Source organism: Acanthochromis polyacanthus, chromosome 13 (genome assembly GCF_021347895.1).
Source record: "Acanthochromis polyacanthus isolate Apoly-LR-REF ecotype Palm Island chromosome 13, KAUST_Apoly_ChrSc, whole genome shotgun sequence".
Classification (NCBI taxonomy): domain Eukaryota; kingdom Metazoa; phylum Chordata; class Actinopteri; family Pomacentridae; genus Acanthochromis; species Acanthochromis polyacanthus.
The window spans coordinates 15,017,890-15,039,944 of record NC_067125.1 but is presented as its reverse complement, the minus strand read 5'-3'; the positions used below and the strand labels follow the sequence as shown (position 1 = coordinate 15,039,944).

At 39.8% G+C, this 22,055-nt stretch overlaps 1 protein-coding gene across 5 annotated transcripts in view; it reads left to right on the top strand.

Moving 5' to 3' along the window:
* The window catches only part of dscamb (Down syndrome cell adhesion molecule b), a 136,287-nt gene that overhangs the window by 68,258 nt on the left and 45,974 nt on the right, over positions 1-22,055 (top strand). For 4 of the 5 annotated variants that reach the window (XM_022197205.2, XM_022197204.2, XM_051957816.1 and 1 more), the window contains exons 4-7: positions 17,640-17,786; positions 18,257-18,535; positions 19,195-19,470; positions 20,925-21,221. In XM_022197205.2, coding sequence (XP_022052897.1) covers positions 17,640-17,786; positions 18,257-18,535; positions 19,195-19,470; positions 20,925-21,221 — 999 coding nt within the window. The remainder of the gene's footprint in view (positions 1-17,639; positions 17,787-18,256; positions 18,536-19,194; positions 19,471-20,924; positions 21,222-22,055) is intronic. The other variant, XM_051957817.1, reaches the window with a different exon arrangement.

Sequence of the window (22,055 nt, the reverse complement as noted above, 5' to 3'; positions counted from 1 at the left end):
TATATTCAGAAAAAAATGAGCAATTTAGTACAGATGCTGTAATGAATGAAACAAAACTAGAATAGTTTACATCACAGAGTGGTTTATTGTAATCAAACATAGTCTTGCAACCTCTATTTGAATAGCTAGATGTATGGATAAATGGAAAATGTTATTGCACTGGTTTGCATCACAGCTTCTATGGTCTTAACACTGCATATGTGCTGACCTTTTCCAAAAGCTTTTAAAAGGGTAGCCATCAATAATGATATATATTTCCAATCTCAGCTTAATTTATGACAAATGCTGTCAATACTTTTGATAGCATGTCTTTTCTCAGTGAAACAATCAATAGACAGATTTATACCCAGTTCTATAGGGCACTTTATGGTACTTAGTCAAAGATGCAATGTGGGCTAAACCCATCACAGAGCCTGAAAGTTGACCTGTTTACTCTTGGTATCGCAAAGTCTTACATACGGTTCTTTAAACTGTGTGTGTTTTTAGTTTGCAGTGATGCATGTTTACTTTGTGCCTACCGATGACGGGGATTCATAATTTATCCACCCATCAGCTGTTGCTGTATCATTATCTCTCAAACAGGACAGCTATTACTCACTGACAACAAAGCTATTTTCGATTATTGTCTTTTGTTGACATGGATCTGAAAATAATGGAAGCTTGTGTCAGGGACTGTGTTGTGTATTGCACATGACTGACCAACAGCTTGATACAGGAGATATTGGAGCAGAGCGTGTGGGTGGATCGATGGTATTATGGTCGTGCTGTAGCCTGAGGCAGACTTGTGTGAGTGTGTTTGTGTTTGCTAGTAAAGACCAAGATGTCTGCTTGTTGAATTTTTCCCTTTAACACACTGTTGGGTTCAATGGCTATAAATATCAGTGTGATTAAATAATTATAAATTAAATAAATCGATGCAACATGATGCATGGATTTTGTCATGTCATGTGGGGTTTGCTTGGCTGCTTGCTGAATATAGACTCAAAGTTGTAATTTCTATAACTATGGGTCTCTGAGTCAAGACAATAACAAAAGACACAGTTTGATGGCATTGTGAAGTAGCTTGGAATCATGGGAGTTGTCTTACAATGCTAATGAAAATTTATTCAATGCGAGACAGGCAGAAATCATGTTTACGTACAAGGTGAGGTATTTCGTCTTCTTTGCTTTACATTCAGCTGCACAATTTTTTCATTATAACATATCATTCTATTGATATAGCTACAAATAATGTGATGTAATGTTAATTGCTAACTTACCATTAGCTGACTCCAATACCCATTTGTGTGCTATAGCTAAAGCTATGTGCTGAATTAAGTTGTGCAGTAGCTCAATGCTGTTATCTGTGGTCACAACAAAAACCAATACAGCGGTTAGCTATCAGCTGACTTTTTTTTTCCTTCTGCACTCTTTGACGTAGCATGTGATATTTAATTATCATATTGAGCAAGTGGGTGTGACACCATCCTACAATAAACAGACCACTTTCTCTGTTTTTCAAAATTGCTTCATACGTTTTGGGTACTGTTAAAGGGGAACTTCGTTTTATTTCAACCTCGGGTCTGTTTTCATATGCCATTTCATACATGTGAGTGATGGAGAAATGAATTTTCGACATAGCTCCAGTATTTAGCCAGGCAGGCAGCTTAGCAGCTCAGCTAGCAGTTCAGCTAGCAGCTCAGCTAGCGAAAAGTATGGGGCAACTTGCCCCCCCGCGTCAAAGTCGGCCCTAACGTGCTTTTTTTCCCACACTGACCGGCTCGGATAGTCTCAACGTGCGATACCTTGCGCGATTTCGGAACGAGATTTACTTTCTAGCATCCTGAGATTTGGATACAGACCACAACAAAGAGCGATTGCCAGGTAATGTGGAGGTTTTTGTTCACTTCTCATCTCTAGTATGTTGTGGGACACTCATTGAGACTATCCGAGCCGGTCAGTGTGTGGAAAAAAGCACGTTAGGGCCGACTTTGACGCGGGGGGGCAAGTTGCCCCATACTTTTCGCTAGCTGAGCTGCTAGCTGAGCTGCTAAGCTGCCTGCCTGGCTAAATACTGGAGCTATGTCGAAAATTCGTTTCTCCATCACTCACATGCATGAAATGGCATATGAAAACAGACCCGAGGTTGAAAAAAACGAAGTTCCCCTTTAAGTACACAAGTCAACAAAATATATAACATTGATGACACACCATTTTAGCTTTATAACTTTAAGTATTCCGCTTCATCAGTTGCATTTGTGGCTGATCGAGATGTGTTCGCTGCCCCCTGAGGTTGATACATGACAGTAACGACATTATTCTTAGCATTAAACGCTTGTCTTCCCCTTCTGGCAGCGAAAGTAATTACACATTTACAACAGCATGCACTCATGACGTAAATGTTGTAGCAACATAACCTATTCCAAATATTCTACAAATATTACCCCTTCCAAGAACAGTTAGGAGGCCTTCAGGTCCTCTACTCTTTCTGTTCTTTCAGTGCTTCCCACCAAAGAAAAGCCACACAATGGGAATCCATGTTTCACAAGCGATGACTCCATATTTGAGACCTCAGACTCCGGACCTAAAACTCTGCACACTACAAATTACAAGAGATTTACTTGGTGCTGATAGTCTTAATTAGCATTCTGTGAACTTGTTTGGCAAGGGGTTGAACGTAATGGACGTTTAACTATATATAAAAGTCCTGCGCCCTGGCTTTAAATGCACTTGCTGTTAACAGCCAATAGCCAAAGTTGCTGCTAAACCATCAGCATTGACATCTTAAAGATTAGAGTTTTATCGTGTTTTGATGTGGCACTGTCATGTTGTATATAAACAGTATTGCTTGAATCTGTACATTCAGACACAGCACAGTGTTTAGGGTTTCATACAGTCTTTAAATGTTTAGTACATTTCACACATTATTACACTAAAAATACAACAGTGTGCAGAAGCTGGGACCTCGTTGAGGCACTATAGCTTACTCTGCACAGCTACATTTTGAGGAAATCACTAATGTGGATTCCTTTCACAAAGAGGCTCAGTGAGATGGATTAGAGGGTCAAGATCTTGGCATTGGTTGTCTCCTCAGCAACGAGTGAAGCAGGAAGCCTGTCTCATTATTACATTTTTTTTTTACCCTTCATACCCTGCACCCAAGCACATTTGATGAAATGACACTGAGTGGTTCAGCCGTGTCATTATAAGGCAGAGGTTTGTCTCAGTGTTGGAGCTGAGGGCAGTTCTCAGTCGTGACAATGATGCAGCTGCAGGACAAAACACATTTTTCCTCGTGCTTTGTTGCCGATATTTTTGTTTGTGCAAGTGTTTGGTATAAGCTGTATGTGTGTTGAATGTTTGTACTGTGTGCTAGCATGTTATTGTGTGAGGCTGCATCACGTCTTTTTTAACATATGTGTATATCAGCACGTCATAGTATGTGTGCTTTTGCCTGTGCAAAGCAGCCCATTGAATCGATTACTGAGGGGGCCTGACAGCTCTGCTCGCCAGATGCAGGAGAATACATACTGTAGCAGGGGAGCGCCATCAGTTGCCCTGACAACACCAGTGCCTGTCAACACCTCTGTCTTAATAGTGACAAATTGTACTTATTACATCAGCGTTAATTCCCCCCGATCTCCCTCAGATGAAGATACTTAGCCCCGCGCTGATCAAATTGTGTCAGCATAATTACTGGGAACAGAACCCTATTAAAAACCAGGGCCTCAGACGCACTGTCCAGACTCATCCACCGGCCTATCACTCAACATGCATCTCTGCGTAGGAAGTAAGGGAGGGGGGCCGAGGGTGGAGGAAGACAGGGAGATGGGGAAATGAGGGGGATGAGGAAGACAGGAGGGGGAATGGTTTTTCAAGGCAGTTGTATGCACAAACACTGCTGGAGTTGCTCACCTTTAGCATTTTTTGACTCATAGTGATGCTTCCTCAACAAAAACCTCATCAAAAATACTGCAATAGCGAAGGACAACTGAGAAATTCGAGAATAAGAATTTATTACACTTCTTTAAGCAAAAACTACAACTGCAAGTACAGGCATTAATAGGAGGTGTAACGTTGGGAAATTATATTAAGTCATTATAAAATGTCTCGCTGAAGACCTTGAAAACCACAAAAATGCTATGAATATTAGTCAATTACAGCAGGTATTTCAGTGTCTTCTCACATTATCAACTATAGTTCTGATTTTAGCTTGTTACAGCACTGAAGACCTTCAAGAATTTTAGTCCTACATCATGTCTATCCTCCTGCGACTCAGGGCTTTAAATGAGAGCAAAATACCATTAAAGCTGCTTTATGGTTTAATGTGTTCTTGGTAGTGTCTGAGGGTTGAAATAGGAGAAATATGTGCCAAAATGTAATTTTTTTATTTTTCTGAAATGTAATTTTAATGAACCTGATCAGTTTTGAGTGATTAATCCAGGCTCATGTTATTACAATAAACAAAAACCTTTTATAAATTTCAAACGGGGATAGCAAAAACATTTAAATAAATAAATGAACTTAAACTACAACTGCAAGTACGGGTGTTGATTCAAGAAATTGTTAAATGTTGTCTTTCCTGAAGATCTGCAAATTGATTAAAAGGGTTGGTAGTAGTAATGAATATTTATATATTTTCTGTCCTATAACATTGCAGTTTTTGCTCACTTGTGTTGCATTTTTCAGCTCCAGTAGGCAACTGTATTCAGCTCATTCAAGTTGGTGGAGACCAAAAATAGAGCTAAAAGGAGAGTGAATGTGACCTGTAACATAATTTCAGATAAATGTTAATGATGCTCTGTAAATGTTAGACGTGTAAATAAGCAACTCTTTGCTAAAAATATTCACCACATTGACTTGAAAGGTGATAATTTGTCAGTATTGTGCCTGCAGCTTGTTTTTGGCAATTATTGCTCACATTCTGTATCGGACATTTGTAAGTTAGCTGTTAATTATAAATCATCAGAGTCATTGTACATTTCCTAAAGATCTACAATGAGAATATGTAGAACCAGAAAGCTGTACACATTGGGGTATGAATATTGCCAAAATGGGATTCTCCAATCCCCCCAGAGTGAGAGGAAATTGTTGTTTGATAGAACAATTTCATTTATCTTAGGGAGCTGTTGGGGAGAGGCGTTTTATTGGGAAGTCAGAAGAGGAAACATGGAGTCCCTCGGGGGAGAAGTCGGTAAATGTGGACTATACAAAAAACAAATGATTAAAATTTGAAATTTCATTAAAGCGTCAGCCTAGTTTTACAATAACTGCAATTACCATAAGCAATTTTCACAGCTCTATAGATATGGATTTAGCATTGCCAGTAGCTGAACAGTGAATTAAGTCCCTCTCTCTCTCTCAGTGTGTTGGTCCTGAATGGCGCTGGAATGGAATTCACAAATTAGTGTCGTCTGATGGAAATGTGCTAATTGCTGTTGTTAAGCTGCTGCAATAATTAGGTTATGATGGCAGACTGCTACACATGTTGCATGCACACACACACACACACACACACACACACACACACACACACACACACACACACACACACACACACACACACACACACACACACACACACACACACGCGCGCGCGCGCGCGCGCTTACGTATGCATGCACGCAACCAAACAGCCCAAAGCCAGCATCCCCTCTCCAGTATGGTGGAAATAGAAGGCTAGATTTAATTACTCATTTTACTATCCATCTGTGAGTATAATTTTCCAGACATAGAGTCAAACACAGAGTGCAACAATTGACGGTTTCTCCTGCTGTGGCTTAGAGAGATGTGTTTTTTGTTTTTTTTTTAAACTACAGTACGTTGTAATGTAGTAATGCTAAGCAAATGATTAGATTAGTCCGCTGGCCGTTTGGGTGTGGAAATATCTGCGCAGTAAAATGAAAGAGTCAAAGCACAGCGGCAGGAAGATACAGATGGAGATTTTCATTTTTTAAACATGTCTCTGCAACTACGTCTCTGTGTCTCCCCAACTTTTCACAACAGATTTTACTGCATATCTGTGAACATGCTAAGCAGGCAGTGGCAAAAATTTTAAACAAAGCATGCAATGGGCCCTGAAAACCCACAGCTTTACATCATACTTTGTAGAGATAGCGGGTTGAGACATGCGAAATTAATTCAAAATGGAAATTGGAAAACAAGATTTAATGTTTAATAAATATTCACCTTCATTCACCACCTATGATGTTTTCAACAAGTTATAGTGGTAAATAAATACCTTTAAGAAATTTTGTCCTACAGAGTTGTAATTGCGCTAACGGCTTTAAAAGTAAACGAAATATGGTTAAAGCTGTGTTACCATTTTAATGAAGTGCTCTTGATGGAATCTGATGGTCAAAAGAGGAGAGATATGTCCCTTTTACATATCTTTCTGAAATGTTATCTTATTTATATAGATAACATTTGAATGCTGGATCCAGATTCATGGACTCACCTGCTGCTATTTTAGGATAAATGAAAGTCTTGTTTTTAAATTTAAAACATTGGTGATACAACGAGCTGTCAGTTGTTCATTCTACTTTGTAGGCTTTTTCGTAACTGTGCCATTTTTGGAAATACTTCTGAAAAACTCAAGCAAAGAAACATTAAATGCCTAGCTGGATGGCATTTGGGTGTTATTTTAATAGATCATGTTGGAGTGATGGATTCTGTCTCATGGCTTTAAATGCCATTTTTTATCTTTCTGAAACCAGCAGTGTGAAGGACTGTGCAATACAAGAAAGAGTCCACCAGTGTCTGAAGCTCTGAGAGATGGCGTGGCGTTGTTTGTAGCTACCTGTTACGGACCTTTGGTGCCTGCTGGTTGTGACTGTTCCTAATTTCTGTTCTTCTTCTTGCGTTCTTACTAAACTTGTTAGGAGACCGGTTACATAACTAGTTTAAACATCAATAATAACAAATGAAAACCTCGCCACCAGGGTGCTGGCTTGGTTTAGTGCATAAAATTTGAGAAGATAACATGTGAAAGCAAGGAGACATAATGGTTTTGACAAACTGAAGCACTTCTTACCTGCTTTTTTACTACCTAATATTGTCTCTATGACCTGAAAATATCATGTCTCTCCTCCTGCCTTGCTGGAAAAAAAAACACATTAACTTGTGTTGCTATTTTGATGCTGCTGTCCTGACATTCTTCAATGCACAGACCTGCTTATCAACATGCTGTTTAATGGCTCTGGGCTTCAGCAGAGATTACTGGATTGCTAACCTCATCAAAGACATCAGCACCCCCCAGACTCTTTAACCTTGGAGACCTGACTCTCTTTTTCAGCAGTTTTTGTGATGTGTGTGTGTGTGTGTGTGCGTCTGCCTGCAAGTGCATGCCTGCAGCCTAGCTCAGCAGACTACTATACGTTAATGTAAAATTAATCCTCTCTCCACGCAGTCTTGTACAAAGGTGCTCTCCCGTTGAGACATAAAGATTCTCTTCACTTAGATGCAGTGTGCCGCTCTTCCTTTAGCTCCATCTTTGTAACTTACTCTAGTTTCACATCCCTGAAACGACAGAGGACTGCTAAGCAATCGGTGGCTTTGGATGCCGAACATAATGTTGTTATTGGTTACGTGCATTGCCAGACTGTCATGGATGAGTCATTCCCCATTTGACAATCCTTTTTTAATGCGTGAGGAATATTTACAGATCTAATGAAATGCTGGCTTCAAATTATGACACCGTTTTTGCAGAGATATCTAACAATTAACCATCTGAGCCCCAATCAATTTCTGGAGCATTGTTGCTTCTGTGACATTTTTGCTCACTGCAATATGAAGTCCTGCACTTCTATGAAAACGGCACAGCCAGGTCTTGAAGTAGAGAGAACTCAAAACATCTTCATTCACTGTGACACAGTTTAGTGACATAAATAATAAAAAACAACACCAAAAAAACCTTATTTGTTTAACAAAAATTGAAAAGCGCTGCAAGCGACGTGCACAATGTTTTCCAAGTACCCACAGTTACTACCAATACTGGAAAAATGGCAGCAAATATTTAACTATATTTACATTTAATTTTTCATTTACTTTTTTGTATTTTATTTTGGTCTTCTGGTAAGACCAGTTAGGATATTTTTTGATTATTTTTTAAAATGACTCATGTAGAATAAAATTGATTTGATAAATTAATCTGAATTATGACGTCTGCAGTTAGTTTTGGCTCTAATAAATGATAGACATTTGGTGTTTCTTTATTTTTATTCTTTTTAAAGATAGAATTCCTCTCTTCCCCCACCATATTTTGGGGTTTAGAGGGTTAAATAACAGTTGTGATTACCTAGCCATGATGCAGTTTCCACAAATATGTTAATTCAACTTTTAATACAGTTATATTTATATATATTATGTTTATAATAATATATATTTGTTCATTGTACATGACCGCATGCCACCATGTCTGTTATTTGTTTTGATATCGCAATCAGAACAAATACAGTCGCTATACAGAATCAATCTGACCACTACCAGATGCATACTCTGACATGGGAGTCGGGGGCAGAGGGCATGATTTATTAAAATGACATCTTTCACTTGTTCAGTTGTTTATTAAATATGAATAGTTCATCTCATGGCAGTTGGACATTTTTTGCATGAATTATAATGCACAAATTATTTATGATAAATGAAAGTCCATGTTTAATTCAAAACAGTGGTGGTATAACACTACCAGTCACCGCATTTCACTCCGTCTGCCTTTTCTGCAACTGCTTCCTATTTAGAAATGTCGAAAAATATCTAGCTAGATGGCATTTATTTGTTATTTTACCGGATCATATTTCAGTGGTGGCATTAAATGGTGTTTTGTAATTATCCGTTACCGATACACAAATATCATGTAGAAAAATCAAGACATGAAGAGGAGGAATAAATGTTTATTTGTAATAAATGTGTATTTTTTTACCACCACTGTTTAGAGAACCTTCAGCATCCCTAATAATATGATTGCAGATGCATTATAAGCTGCTTGGCGCGCCCATAGACGTCACAGTTCTGTTTGTGTGCTGCTTGTTCAACAGGTGCTAGATAAATTGCTTCAACTGTCCCTCTTACTGACACATTTAGCTGCACTTTACAAGGATAATGAACACTGTCTATGTCAATGCAAGTAAGATCTAATTTAAAGTTTGTTTCATTTTTTCTGTCTTCTGTTGTCTGCTCTGTGAATAGAAGAAGAAGATTGAAAATCACCACTCAAAATCAGGTTTAAAAGGACATTTCTGCATCCGCACCCCACTCTGCATCATCAAACATAAATGAGTTGAAATTCCATCATTGAGGCGATAATATTTACAGCTTATTGCTAATTGGCCAGTCATCGATCAGCCACCAATATATTGTTGCATCCTTACTTTGGGGTCAGTGTCTTGGTAAAGGAAGGTGTTTACTCGATGTGGGCGTTTGAGACTGCAGGATTTCATTGCGGTGTTCTGACACAGCCAGCCACTGTTTTAGCATTCAGGACACAGAGGGAGAGACGGAGAGAGGAGAAAGAGAGAGACCAAGCGCCAGTGAAGAAGCAAGAGAGGAAGTAGAATGAGCCAAACAGGAACACAGAGGTTTTTGAGGCTGAAGAAGAGACAGAGAGTCTCTTAGCATTCCAGCTCTGATGCCAAAACTTTCACTGAATCAAGGATGCCTTCTTCACTGAGGCTTCAATGGCAGCTCTGTCATTTACTTGTCTCCCTAAAATCTATTCACACCGCAGGTGCGGCAAAAGAAAGACATTTTTATAGGTGACTTGTACAGGTGCTGATGATTTGTCCTGATTTTTAGTATTTGCAAGTTAATCCAGGTTTTCTTTTCGCCCGAAGATGTCTGTATTGTTTTTTCTTTGCTATCAGTAAGCATTTTTTTATTTTTTTTGGAGCGACGTTTGAGTCAGACCCACAAAAAATAAAACAGATGCTCCAGATGATGGCACTGTAAAACTGTTTTATTGTTTAGTCTGTATGAAGACGATTTCTTTTTCTTTTTACAAATCCACTGCGTCGCCATGATTATTTTCACTTGGAATGACATTCAAATTCAGTTTTTTTATTGTTTTTCCCGTTAAATGGATAGAAATGAATGAATTTTCAAACATGGAAAACTGCTTAGCAGCTGTGTAGGAGATCCACAGTGTTTGGCCTGACACACAAACAAATCTGGAGATGGGGCAGACATTCAAACTAGCCATATATGCATGTTAGGGATTAAGTGCATCAGACTACATTTGCTTAAGATCCAGAGAGTCTCCGACAGATCAGCCATGCAAAACAGCCTTTGTTGGTCTTTTTGTTCAAAAATCTCCAAAGGCCTGACTTGCTGCATTGTTTGACAATACGTTTTATTTCCTAGTGCTACATTTTAGCTCTTCAGATTGCTTCTTGAAGTTACACAGTGCTTCTGTTTGTGACCAGGAATTATGATTCATTCCCACATATAGAGATGTCTGTGGCTGAAATACAGCGTTTTACAGCGGGACTTTTTTTAGCAGAGTGATTTAAGATTTTGAAGAACATTGTTGTTTGCTCTCTGGCTGGTGGGGAGTTAGATGAGCGAATCGATGCTACTCTCATATATCTCCTTTTAATATAAGGCTACCTCCAGCAGCCAGTTACCTTAGCTTAGCACAAAGACATGAAGCGGGGAATCAGCTCATCTGACTGTCCAAAGGTGATAACATCTGTTCGTACCTCTATCGCAAACTGACGACTATGTCATGTCAGGGTTAAGAACTTAAGAACCTTAAGTTTTTGGGCTGTAATTTCATTTGAAGCATGACAGGCTTACTTAAAGCATACGGTTTCAGTTGTAGCAGATGTTATCATAGTTTTTCTGACAGATTTTTAAGTCTTTTGTTGGCAAACAGACACGATGATCTGATTGATCTGATAATCTTGGCTGATATGTACACTTACTTTTTAAAAATATTTTTTTTACAAATTAACCAAGTCAGTATAATGTAATGACGTTGGTCATTAGTCAGTCTGAACTTTAATTCTTCCCATTTGTTCATTTATCTTCTCTGATAGCACGATGCGGTCATGAATAAACAAATGACTGCAAGCATTATTAGTAGGTTCTAATTGTGGACTGCAAATTGATCCTCCTATTAGTAATGACAAGCGCTCAGGTGCTGACTGCCACACCTGTTACCATGGTAACATTAATGTTAACATGGCCTATGAGGATCGCTTTTTGAGCAGTTAACAAACAGCAGACAGATTTGTTAGCAGTTCAGCTTTTGAATTCTTGCTAAAATCGCTGAATAACAATTGCAAAATGCTATTTTTTCCTTTTGCTTTTGGATGAAAACCAAACATATTTTCAAACGATCTGTACTTGAGGTGTCTGCTTTCTCACCAGTTGAAACAAATCATAATGTCTGGACAAAAGGGCCCCAATACATTCAAAGAGAATGTATTAGGTTAAGTGTGAAGAAAACACCCTAATTTTTTAGTTGGCTTTAGTTTAGCAGTATGAAGTACAGAAAACACCTCATTACACACTGTTCCTCCAGAGTCCTAATTCCCTTAATTCACTGCACTTCCCTTGATCTACCAGATTATGCTGCTTTATCACACCTCTAATAATCTACGCTGTAATTTACTTACTGATACTCTTCACAATAGAAAAGCCCACTGGGCCCACTGTGCTGCCATCTGCAGTATATATAGTCACTGTATGTCCAGGCACATTGTGCAGTAGTTAGGATATGAAGGCAGTATTCTTCTTTTTCTTTTTTAAATTAGAATTATTGGGGGCTTTAGTTCAGTGACAGCCTTCTTTAGCACAGTAGAGTTGTCATTGATGGCTGTTAAATGTGCTAATGTAAAAAGCCAGAGAAGTAAATTAACAGTAAATATTTCCTGGTTTCATCTTTAGAACAGTCATAGTGCTGATTTCAGTTTCTCTTCATGTAGCCATGCAGCCCTGAGGAGCTCTGCGGTGGAAAGTTCAGTCCTGCGATCTGACCTCAATCAGCTCAGATTAAAGCTGTGATCCGATGTCTGGCCGCCCGCGACCCGTTTCAAGATGCAGCGTACCCCCAACTCTGCGCAGGCAGAAATTAGTCTGAGAACACAGCATTCACTCCTCACCATCACAGGAGTCAATGCAGTGCATCGCCTCTCATGTTTTTTGTAGCAGGATAGAATTGCATCACCATCTCTGCAGTGAGAAACAAAGTAAATGGTGGTGTTGTTTTGTTCGGGCCCATCACTGCTGAATTGAATTTCAACAGAAGTAGTGTTGAGAGGTGGCCTGCAACAGACACCTGTCTGTTTTTAATTTTAATTGAATGTCTGAAGTGACACACAGGAGAATTGAAGTGGGCCAGAGAAGGTACCACACAGACCTAGAACATTCATAAGCCCATTTATCATCTCTCTGTCTCCGCTGACCTGACTAGAACTGGGTCCCTCCTCACTGTGTCTGACTCACAGTTTACTGAGAGTCTGTCCCACCTTCCTCTTTAAACAGTAATAACACTGACTCACCAACCCAGCCTTTATAGAAAAACCTGTACTAAATATTTTTACTTAACCTATTACGATCAAACTGAATCATGTCAGATACTTAGTGAGATATCAGTGTTGCTTTCAGTGCAACATTTTATTACAAGGCTGGAAGCAAGTTTCTTTTATGTAACTGTAGTTTGTGTTCGTGTCCCACAAGATTGTCTTTTAATTCAGCTTCAGATGCTAAAAATGTAAATGATTATGTTATTATTATTGGACAAGACACTGGACTACAGATCCTAATTGCGTGTCCAATTGGTACAAAATGCTGAGACTTCACACAAATTCAGCCTAGTTACTGAAATGTAAATTGTCAGCTAAGATCTGACCAGCTTGGCTCTCATTTGAATCACAGCGACTTCAGAGCGTCTGTTGGCAGTGAGGATGCTGTGACACTAGTTCATCTGTACGTCGAGGCTTATTTAGCCTGCTGAGAGTGAGAGCCCGCTGTTCGTATTAGATTCTGTCTCTGGCAAAGTGGGAATGATTAGATAAAGTGTGTCTGGTGGAGTGGAGCACTTTTTCACTTTACAGTAGCAGTGCCTGTGAATGAATGGAGAGAAGGACTCCACTTTCTGACAATAACACAGAAATGCCTGTCCACAGGATTTTTACTGCATCTGGGAGCTGAGGCCTCAATTACAGCCTTAATTAATCCATAGCAGTTTATATACTCCACCGTGCCACAATACAAGTTTACAGTTTTTGTGTTTTAGAGTTGAAAAGACGCTGTGCTGAATTTCTTACTGGCATTGTGAACAGAAATTACTCCTAAAAGCTGATGCAGTGAGCGAGTTAAAGACAAAGCAGAGGAATTAAAGAGGAGCAGGTTGCAGAGGAGAAATACAATACAATACAATTCAATACAATGGCTCCCATTTTGAATTCCCTCCCTACTGTAGTGTCCCCTTTGCCTGCACTTCATTCTGTCATAACACAATAACTGAGCTCTGACGTCTTAAAAGGCATTGCAGGAGCGTAGAGGTGCTTGAAGAGAAAATTGCAGCAGCTCACAGCGGCTGGAGTGAAATACCATTTTGTCTCACTCAAGATGGATTCCACAGTGAGATTTCAGAGGACCAGTACAGAATCAAAATGGAGAAGCCAGAAGGGAGGAGAGAAAAAAGGGAAAGAGAGGCAGTGTGTGGAGTGGACAGCTTTGGAGGAGATATTTGAATTTTGTTTTTGCTGCTGCATAGTATTGTATAGTTCTCAAGGTTCTCACCTTTTCCAGACATACTGTTATTTATTGGCGTTTTTCGAGCTTTTTGTGTGTCATGTGCAATCCGCAACAAGAAGTGTTTAATATTCACAATTAAAAGAAGCATTTATGTATACAGCTGTGTGGGAAAACAGTAAGAATGTAGATAAACAGCAAAAGCAAGGATGAAATTCTTTATTTGGTTGATGTTTATTTTGTATCTGGCCTCCTCGACTTGTGAGAAGATTTTCTCTCACCAATCGTCTTGCATACTGGCATGCATGCATGGCTGCCGGCATCTGCACACACACACACACACACACACACACATACAGAGTCTCAACCCTCCCTTCTTCTCTTTATAGATTCCACTTGCTAGTTGCCCATCTAACAGCCCTGTATGTAAACCCGTGAAACCCCTTCAGGACATCAAATCCGTGGAATCTGTTGTCGGTTCTATCTAGGTCAATGCTTACAATAGCTATGCAGTTTTGTTTTGCTTCTCCCGCCTCTCTCTGTATCCCCCCGGTTTGCCTAACCCCACAAGGTTGACTTTCCTGTGCCTGTATAAACATAAAAAATGCACATAAAATGTAAGCATATTAAGCATGCTTTGCTTCTTTCATACATATTAGTCTCCGGTGGAATATTAAAAAATGTAGGGGTCTGATGTTAACATTAGTGTATAATTTGATACTACATTTAGGTTATTTGTCATAAATTTTTTTCTTACAGCTAATTGGTTTGGACTGTGGCGTTATTAAACAATTCTGTCTGGCTACACCGTAACTCAACGCGGCGCTGCAGCCGAGCAACATGAAATATAGGAGAAAGGCTGCAATTACGGTGTGACATACAGTTGTTTTCTCTCTGATCTATAGGGGATGATGTTACGTGACCTAAGGGAGGTTGCATCTAATCTGTTAACCCACACAGAAAAGAAAAATCCTCTGCACCTACTGGCCCATGCATTTTTTATGGGATTCTGAAATGTCTGTTCAGAAGGCCCCTTTGACCAAAAGCACAATAATAAATATTAAAATTCATCATTTCAGAAAGCTTCACTAATTATTGCTTTTGTTTGGCTTGCTCTCGCCTTTTATCGTAGATTTCTAAAATGCATCATACATGTTAACTGTCTGTTTTACACAAGAAAACCCACAGCTCCCCTTGTTCAACTTAAATGAATTACCCATTTCTAATCTGCTTCAGCTGCTCCCACACAGCCCCACACGGTTTGCTCTGCTTTTGGATAAATTGCTGATATGACTGCCTTCAGACATGGGGTGCAATCAAAATCAAATATGGAGAGAGAATATTTTGCGAATCTAAGCAGTCAAAAGCTCTCAGACAATAAAACCTCAATCAGAATCGCCCAGCACTCTAACAGTTGGGACGATTGAAGGTTTCTCTCCCTTTTAATAATCTTCACGCGGGTGTCTGCTCACAGTCACGGTAATTGGATGTGCAATTTAATTTCTGGACTTTCCTAACAAACCATTTGCTGCCGTTCGTTCTTGTACAGTGTGAAAAACAGCTTCCACGTATATTAAAGGGCCACGTTTGATTTTCTATCACAGTAAACACAAAGCCTCAATTTTACTTTAGTTTAATCATTTTGTGGTTCCGTTTTTCATGCAGACACATGATGTTCAGTGTCTATCAAATGACAAAAAGGAAGACAAAAATCTCCAGGAAATAATTAGTCATCAAACACGTGGCTTTACAAACTGTCTCTGTCTATAAATCTGCACTTCCAGGCCTTGTTGTTGACATCTGTTTGGCTCAACAAGCAGGCAATTTGAAGCAAGCAAAATGAAGTGCTTCAGTGAATTCAGCCTGGAATAAAATTAGCAATAAATGCCGGTGTGCCTGTTCAGTTGTCAGCCGTACAGCACATGAACAGGCCATGTCTGACAGAACTGGTAGCTTTGGGTCATGAACTGCTCCTTTTTTTCCTCTCCACACTTTTCTCTTTCTGTCGTTTTGATAGATGTTGATTTTTGTTTCATCGGTCAATGGAACTTTGCTCCACCACCCATCATGTCTCTTTTTTTGGGGGGTGCTTAAGGGCCTTTCTGTGCTTTTCAAGCTTAGCAGGGTTTGTATCTTGTGGACAATCCTGTGACGTTCTGGTCATGAACTCTTCTTCAGAGTTTTTTCTTTACCAGGCAAGAATTCTCTTCTGATCTACAACTCATATTCTTCTCAGTCTACCCGTTTGTTACACATTTTCCAGCTTTGTGGTGCAGATGTGCTTTTTAGTATTAACCCAACTGTTGATTTTGGGGCTCGGGAAATCGTCTGCGTTTGATATTGCATCTGATAGATCACCTCTTTACTCCTCACATTTAGTTGTCAGCTGTCTCATTACGTTATTAGTGTATTTGTGGATGTTTTTTGCTCCTGTCACAGCTTTAATCACTGCGGGCACATTTGTGCAGAATAACAGTTATAATTCCATCAGTCATAAAAAAACTAAATTGAATTTCTTTTTATTTGACCAACATTTTCTCTACATATTAATGAGATATTTTGCTCTTTGCATTTATTATTTATGTGTACCAGACTTATTTCCTTCCTGCTTTGTGCAAACACAACCTTCAGTTCAGCCCAATAGAAAGTTCAGCTAGAAGTCCCTGAATTTTTGTCAGGTGACGGGCAGATCCTTACAGAACGTGGTTGCTGAAAAGGCTTTGTTTTTCAAAGCTTTTTGAATGGCACACTTAGAAAAAGGTGATTTTGATGAAATATCAGGATTTTAGGCGAGATTTGGCAAATTTTCATTAGAATATTGAAAAGTTAAGATTTGATGATTGCTCTTGTTTTTACAAAATAGTCAAATTCTGATGTTTTTCAAAAGATGAAAGGCCTTTCAATTCAGCTGGTGGGTTTTGGGGTTCAATTCTATTAAACAAACTTACTGAAAATAGGGCTGATGCTTGACTAGTGAACAAAAACTGCCCAAATGCTTTTGGTGTGATTTTAAAATGTGGGGTTTTTCTTTATGTTTTCACTTTGTATTTTATATTACACACGGTGCACATCACCAAGGAGAGTTGCTAAGTAGATGATAACTCTTTATAATATGCCTAAAAACTCTAATATGTACAACAGTATCTTAACCCTGCGATGCTAGCATACAATATTTTTCTTCTCCCTTCTGTCGACATCACCTGTAGCTGTTTCTCTTCTGGCCCTAAAGGCGTCCTGTGCTGTCTCTGTCTTAGCGGGCCCATTGCTGCACAGAGAAGACAGTCTCCTGTAAATTGCTTTTTCAATCAGTTCTGACATCAATCTGCTCTCATGGGAATGTGGGCATCCATGTGATGGCGGAGAGGACGGTTTCTTTCCTTATGGACGTTGACAACCCCACTCAGCCTGGTTTGATCTGTAGAATTAACATAATATTACCGTACTTCAGAAGTGGCTGTGACAGCCAAAGAGGAATTGGCTTTCTATACAAGACACTGGTGCCAGTGAGGTTGCTGCAGCAGCACAAAGACAAGACAATAAAAGCTTTTAAAGGTCAAAGACTCATATTACACATACATTTTCAACACAATTTCTTCACTGTATGTTTGTTTGTGTTCCACAGTAATTTACGTTATTAGTTCAAGTGTTTTACGGTACAGTTAGCTGTAGAAATACCGCTTAACAAATATCACGTGTCTATTGTTTATATACGAGATAAATGATTTATTTCTTCATTTTGCTCCAGTAAACTCTGTTGAGTCGTGCCGAATTAACATATAACTTCTAAAGGTTTTGTGTGCTGTGAGATTCAAACTTAGGCAGCGCCCCATGGAGAGAGAAATCCTTCAGTTGTGCCGGAGTGAATGAATTCTTTATATTGTAAATGTTGTTTTGATCCTACATAACAACCACACAACTGCTGCCTCTCATGTGTTTCCACTCGCTCTTCTAATCCGCTCCAGGACAAAGATATCTCATCACATCCACGGGAGCCTTGTATATTGTGGACGTCCTGCCTGAGGATGGGCTGAACAACTATCGCTGCACCACACGCCATCGCTACACCGGTGAGACTCGCCAGAGCAACAGTGCGCGTCTCATCGTGTCAGGTCAGTACTGCATTAAGACTGGAATCAATTTAACCGCAACGATCGCATATTTGTCTTCGTCCCTACTTACAAATAGCCGTGTGTGTTTTGTGTGTTGTATGCTTTTGATTAGTCTACATCTCTACACAATGAATTATACATTACTTTTCCAGGCCACGCAATAATCAAGCAAACAAACACTGGAGTGTCAGTAGGTTCTTTTATAAATTGTGTCATAAGGAAATGAAAGGAAGTCAGCATGTGATAAAGAGATGAGCTGATCATGATGATATCTCTGATTAAGGATTAGGAAACAATGAAATCCCTCCTGAAATTACAGGAGTACAGCCTGTTTCTGTCCTCTCTCCCACATAACAAAATATACAGTATATAGAACTGAATGTTGACCCCCAGAATCAATATTGGATTATACTGTCAAGCGCCTGGCAACGCTCACTACTAATTAACACTAAATTCTCTGCTCCTTCCAGACCCCACCAATGCTGAGCCAGGCATCTTGGACGGCTTTGACCACCGAGAGGTGATGATTAATCATCGGGTGGAGCTGCCCTGTAAAGCTTCAGGCTACCCTACGCCCAAATACCGCTGGCTGAAGGACAACAGCCCTTTGGAGCCTGACAGTCGCTTTCGCCAGACCGTCACAGGGTTGCTGATCGAGAGCACACAGCCCAGCGACTCTGGAACATATGTCTGTGAAGTGTGGAACAGTTACGGCAACGCTGAGGTCATGGGGCGTCTGTACGTCAAACGTAAGTCTTTTAATAAAAGGATGGGTTGTTGTATATTATCGGTTGCAGAAGCCGCTGTACTCCAGCACAAAGTCTTTGTTAACCGTCCCTGAAATTTATGATTCTGTTGAACAATAGGCAGCTAGCATGACTTCATATATTCATCAACTAAATTAAACAATGAACTTGGCTGAAAAACATATCCAGAAGCAACTATCAGACAGATACCTATACATGCCCATCACCTCTGAAAAAACACTGTATACAACACTGTATGCTTGCATGTGAGATAGAAATGATCAACAACATTTGCCAAAATTTTAGTTCGACAAAACTAATGCACACTATTGAGTTTACTTAAAAGATAAGTAAGACCTTGCTCTGTTCTGAATATAAATCTATCTTCAAATGGCTTGCTTTCCTCAAACAGTCCAAAATCCAGAGATTTACTGTATACTCACACTAAATTATGATATAACCATATCATAATTGGCTGTCTAAACAATCAGTTATTTCAACTCTATCCTGAAAAACATGATTACAACATTTTCCTTCCATGCTGGTCGCATCTAATATAAACTTGCTTTTCTATCTTCCTATCGCCTTTACCAAAGCCGTGCAAAAATATGTATCAAAAATGTATTTCAAAAACTACATTACTGTGATTTCTGTGTCTGCAGAGCCCTTGAAAGCAGTGGTCAGCCCTCGCAAGGTGAAAGGCAGCGTGGGTAGCAAGGTGTCTCTGTCCTGTAGCGTGAGCGGCTCAGATGAGTACGAGCTGTCATGGTATCGCAACGGAGAGATCATCTACCCCGGCAACAATGTTCGTTTCACTGGGCTGAACCGGGAGAACCTCATCATGGAGGGAATGTCGAAAAGCGACGGCGGAGCTTACCAGTGCTTTGCCCGGAAGGGCAAGATGTCTGCACAGGACTTTGTGCAGGTTATTCTTGAAGGTAAAATAGCTGCAGCATAAAGGCATCCATGCACACAAATGCTGACCCAAAGCTCCAGCGTAGCAGCTGTCTGTGCATAATCAGTGAGTTAGCAGAAACAGATTCAGGCCTGGAAGATCAATACAGGGTTTATGTGTTAATGGTATGCTGCTGTGACTCTCTGCCACCACCAGTGTGATTGGCCCAGACTTCACAAACACATACAAAAACACATGTACACACACTCTTTAATCCAATATCTTACCTTGGCAGCGTTGCTTAGGCAACTGTCTCCTGTGGCCATGGGAGCTGTAAAAAGAAGATATTGATAATCTATAATCATGTGGAATAGACATAGATTATCAGAGAGCAGCAGCAGCCAGACACAGACATTTCAAAAGCCAACCACTCTGTGTCTGGGAGGGAAGCTCCTGGATCATAATGAAAAGCATCAAATGGTGAAGTCATGACAAAAAATGTTTTTTTCTTTTTCCTTTTGCGGCCTTATAATTATTTAGCAGAAAAAGTTTTTATGACAAAGACTTGTTTCCAACAATAAATACACTGTAACATCTTCTCTTAGATACTCAAAAACACTGTGGGTAAATAAAAACAGGATTGTTTCAACTGATAAATAACTTTGATGACAGGATATGGCAGGACTTCATTACAGGCTGTGTGATCTGGCCACTGATCTTGCTGCTGTATGCACAATGAAAAGCTTTTTTAGCTCTCATGGCCTCAGGAAATGTACACTGCATATGCGTTATAAAGCCAGCACATCAGATTACATGTGGTTCTCAGAGCTTAGTCTGTCTCTCCAAGCACCAAACCTTATCAAGAACAATGGGAGAAAAATCTGGCATTTCTTAGGAATAGGTTTGATCAATTTGCCTCGTGGTCCCTACAGTCAATACTGCAAACTCACGGTTGTTGTGAGGTCAAAATAAAATAACTCACTGGATTTGTGTGGTGAAACATTTTGTTGCTCATTCAGGCTGTTTTTCTAGCTCTACCGCTTGTTGTTTTTGGTCTGGGAATTGTTTAAGCTTTCCTCCCTGTGCTCGCCCACACTTTCAGTCAGCCTGTTCACATATTCCTTCACTGCCAAAGTTAGATTAACTAAACAACACGAGAACATGTAACTGATTATTTAGCGGTGTCTTAACTCAAACTACCAAATCCTAGAGACATCATAATAATGAGCTATTCTTAATTTAGGATGTCTTTGTCATTCGAAGTACGTCAAAGCATTTTAGGTAGGTGTGTCTAGCGGTCTGAGGTGCACAGATCATAGCTGCAATGCCACTGGGTTGAATCTTGAATCTTCAAAAATCCTAAAAGTACATTGTTAATTTCTGTCTTGTTCACATACCTGGTAAAAGTTACCATGAATGAAAGCTTTGTCACGTATGTTGTTTGATTTTGACTTCTGTTTTATTCACCACTGTGTTCCACCTCATCCCCCCATGCAGATGGTACTCCAAAAATCCTGTCGTCCTTCAGCGAGAAGGTGGTGAACCCAAATGAGCCCGTCTTCCTGGTCTGCAACGTCAAGGGCACGCCGCCTCCCAGGTGCAGCTGGTCACTGGACGACGACCCCGTCATCAAAGACAGCCACCACCACCTGGGCCACTACGAGACCCACGAGGGCCACGTGGTCAGCCAGCTCAATGTCACGCACACCCAGGTGCAAGACGGCGGGGTGTACCGGTGCACGTGCAGCAACTCGGCCGGGGTCGTGTACCACCAGGCTCGAATAAACGTAAGAGGTGCTTGTCAAATCAGCTCCTCCAAGAACAACAATACACATACCTGTCTGTCTGTCTGTGTCTTTGCAGTACATGAGCAGTGTCTGTTGTTTGGGTCTGACAAGTAGTTGCACTTTTCTTTTTTAGGATTTCATCAGTTTCTTTACTTTCATGTGTGCTCCAATTGCTATGTTACTTTTTCCTTATGTTTGAATTTTCTCATCTTTGCTCAGTAATTTAGTCGTATCGTTAAATCTAAAATCACTTTTGCATCTCCTTTAAGGTTGTGCTCCACTGATGGATTTTGCTTTACTTTTCCGTTCCTTTTTACATGTTTTTATTTTGCAGCTTCGTCTTTTTCTCTTCAAATTATTACAGTGCTCTTCCAACATGCCTGTATTTTTAGGTCAAATGAATTATCCTAGTTTGCCGCTCATGAGCGTATCTGGATATGGTTTGTAAATAGCCAGAAGAAAAATAGATTTCTTCTGTTTGAATATATTTATCTGTGGTGTGCTTGTGTGTGTGACTGAGTGTTCATGTGTGTCTGCGTCTGCGTGTATTTACTCAAGCAGCCAATACAAGTCTTCACGATCAGATGTTAAAGCGATTACTCTGTTTCCATTTTATGAGACACAGAATGAGGCACAGAATGTATTACATTTTATGAGACGCGCCATGTATTACAGCCGAGTTAAAAGTATCGCTAGTGCAGTGTTATTTAAATGTTTTCCTTCAGATGTTGAGCACGCTTTAATCTGCTTGTCATTTCTCCGCCTTATACCTTGTGGTAAAGCAAACAGCAAAACTTTAAACAGCAGTTTTCCTGCTTATCCAAGTCTTACGCAGGTACCA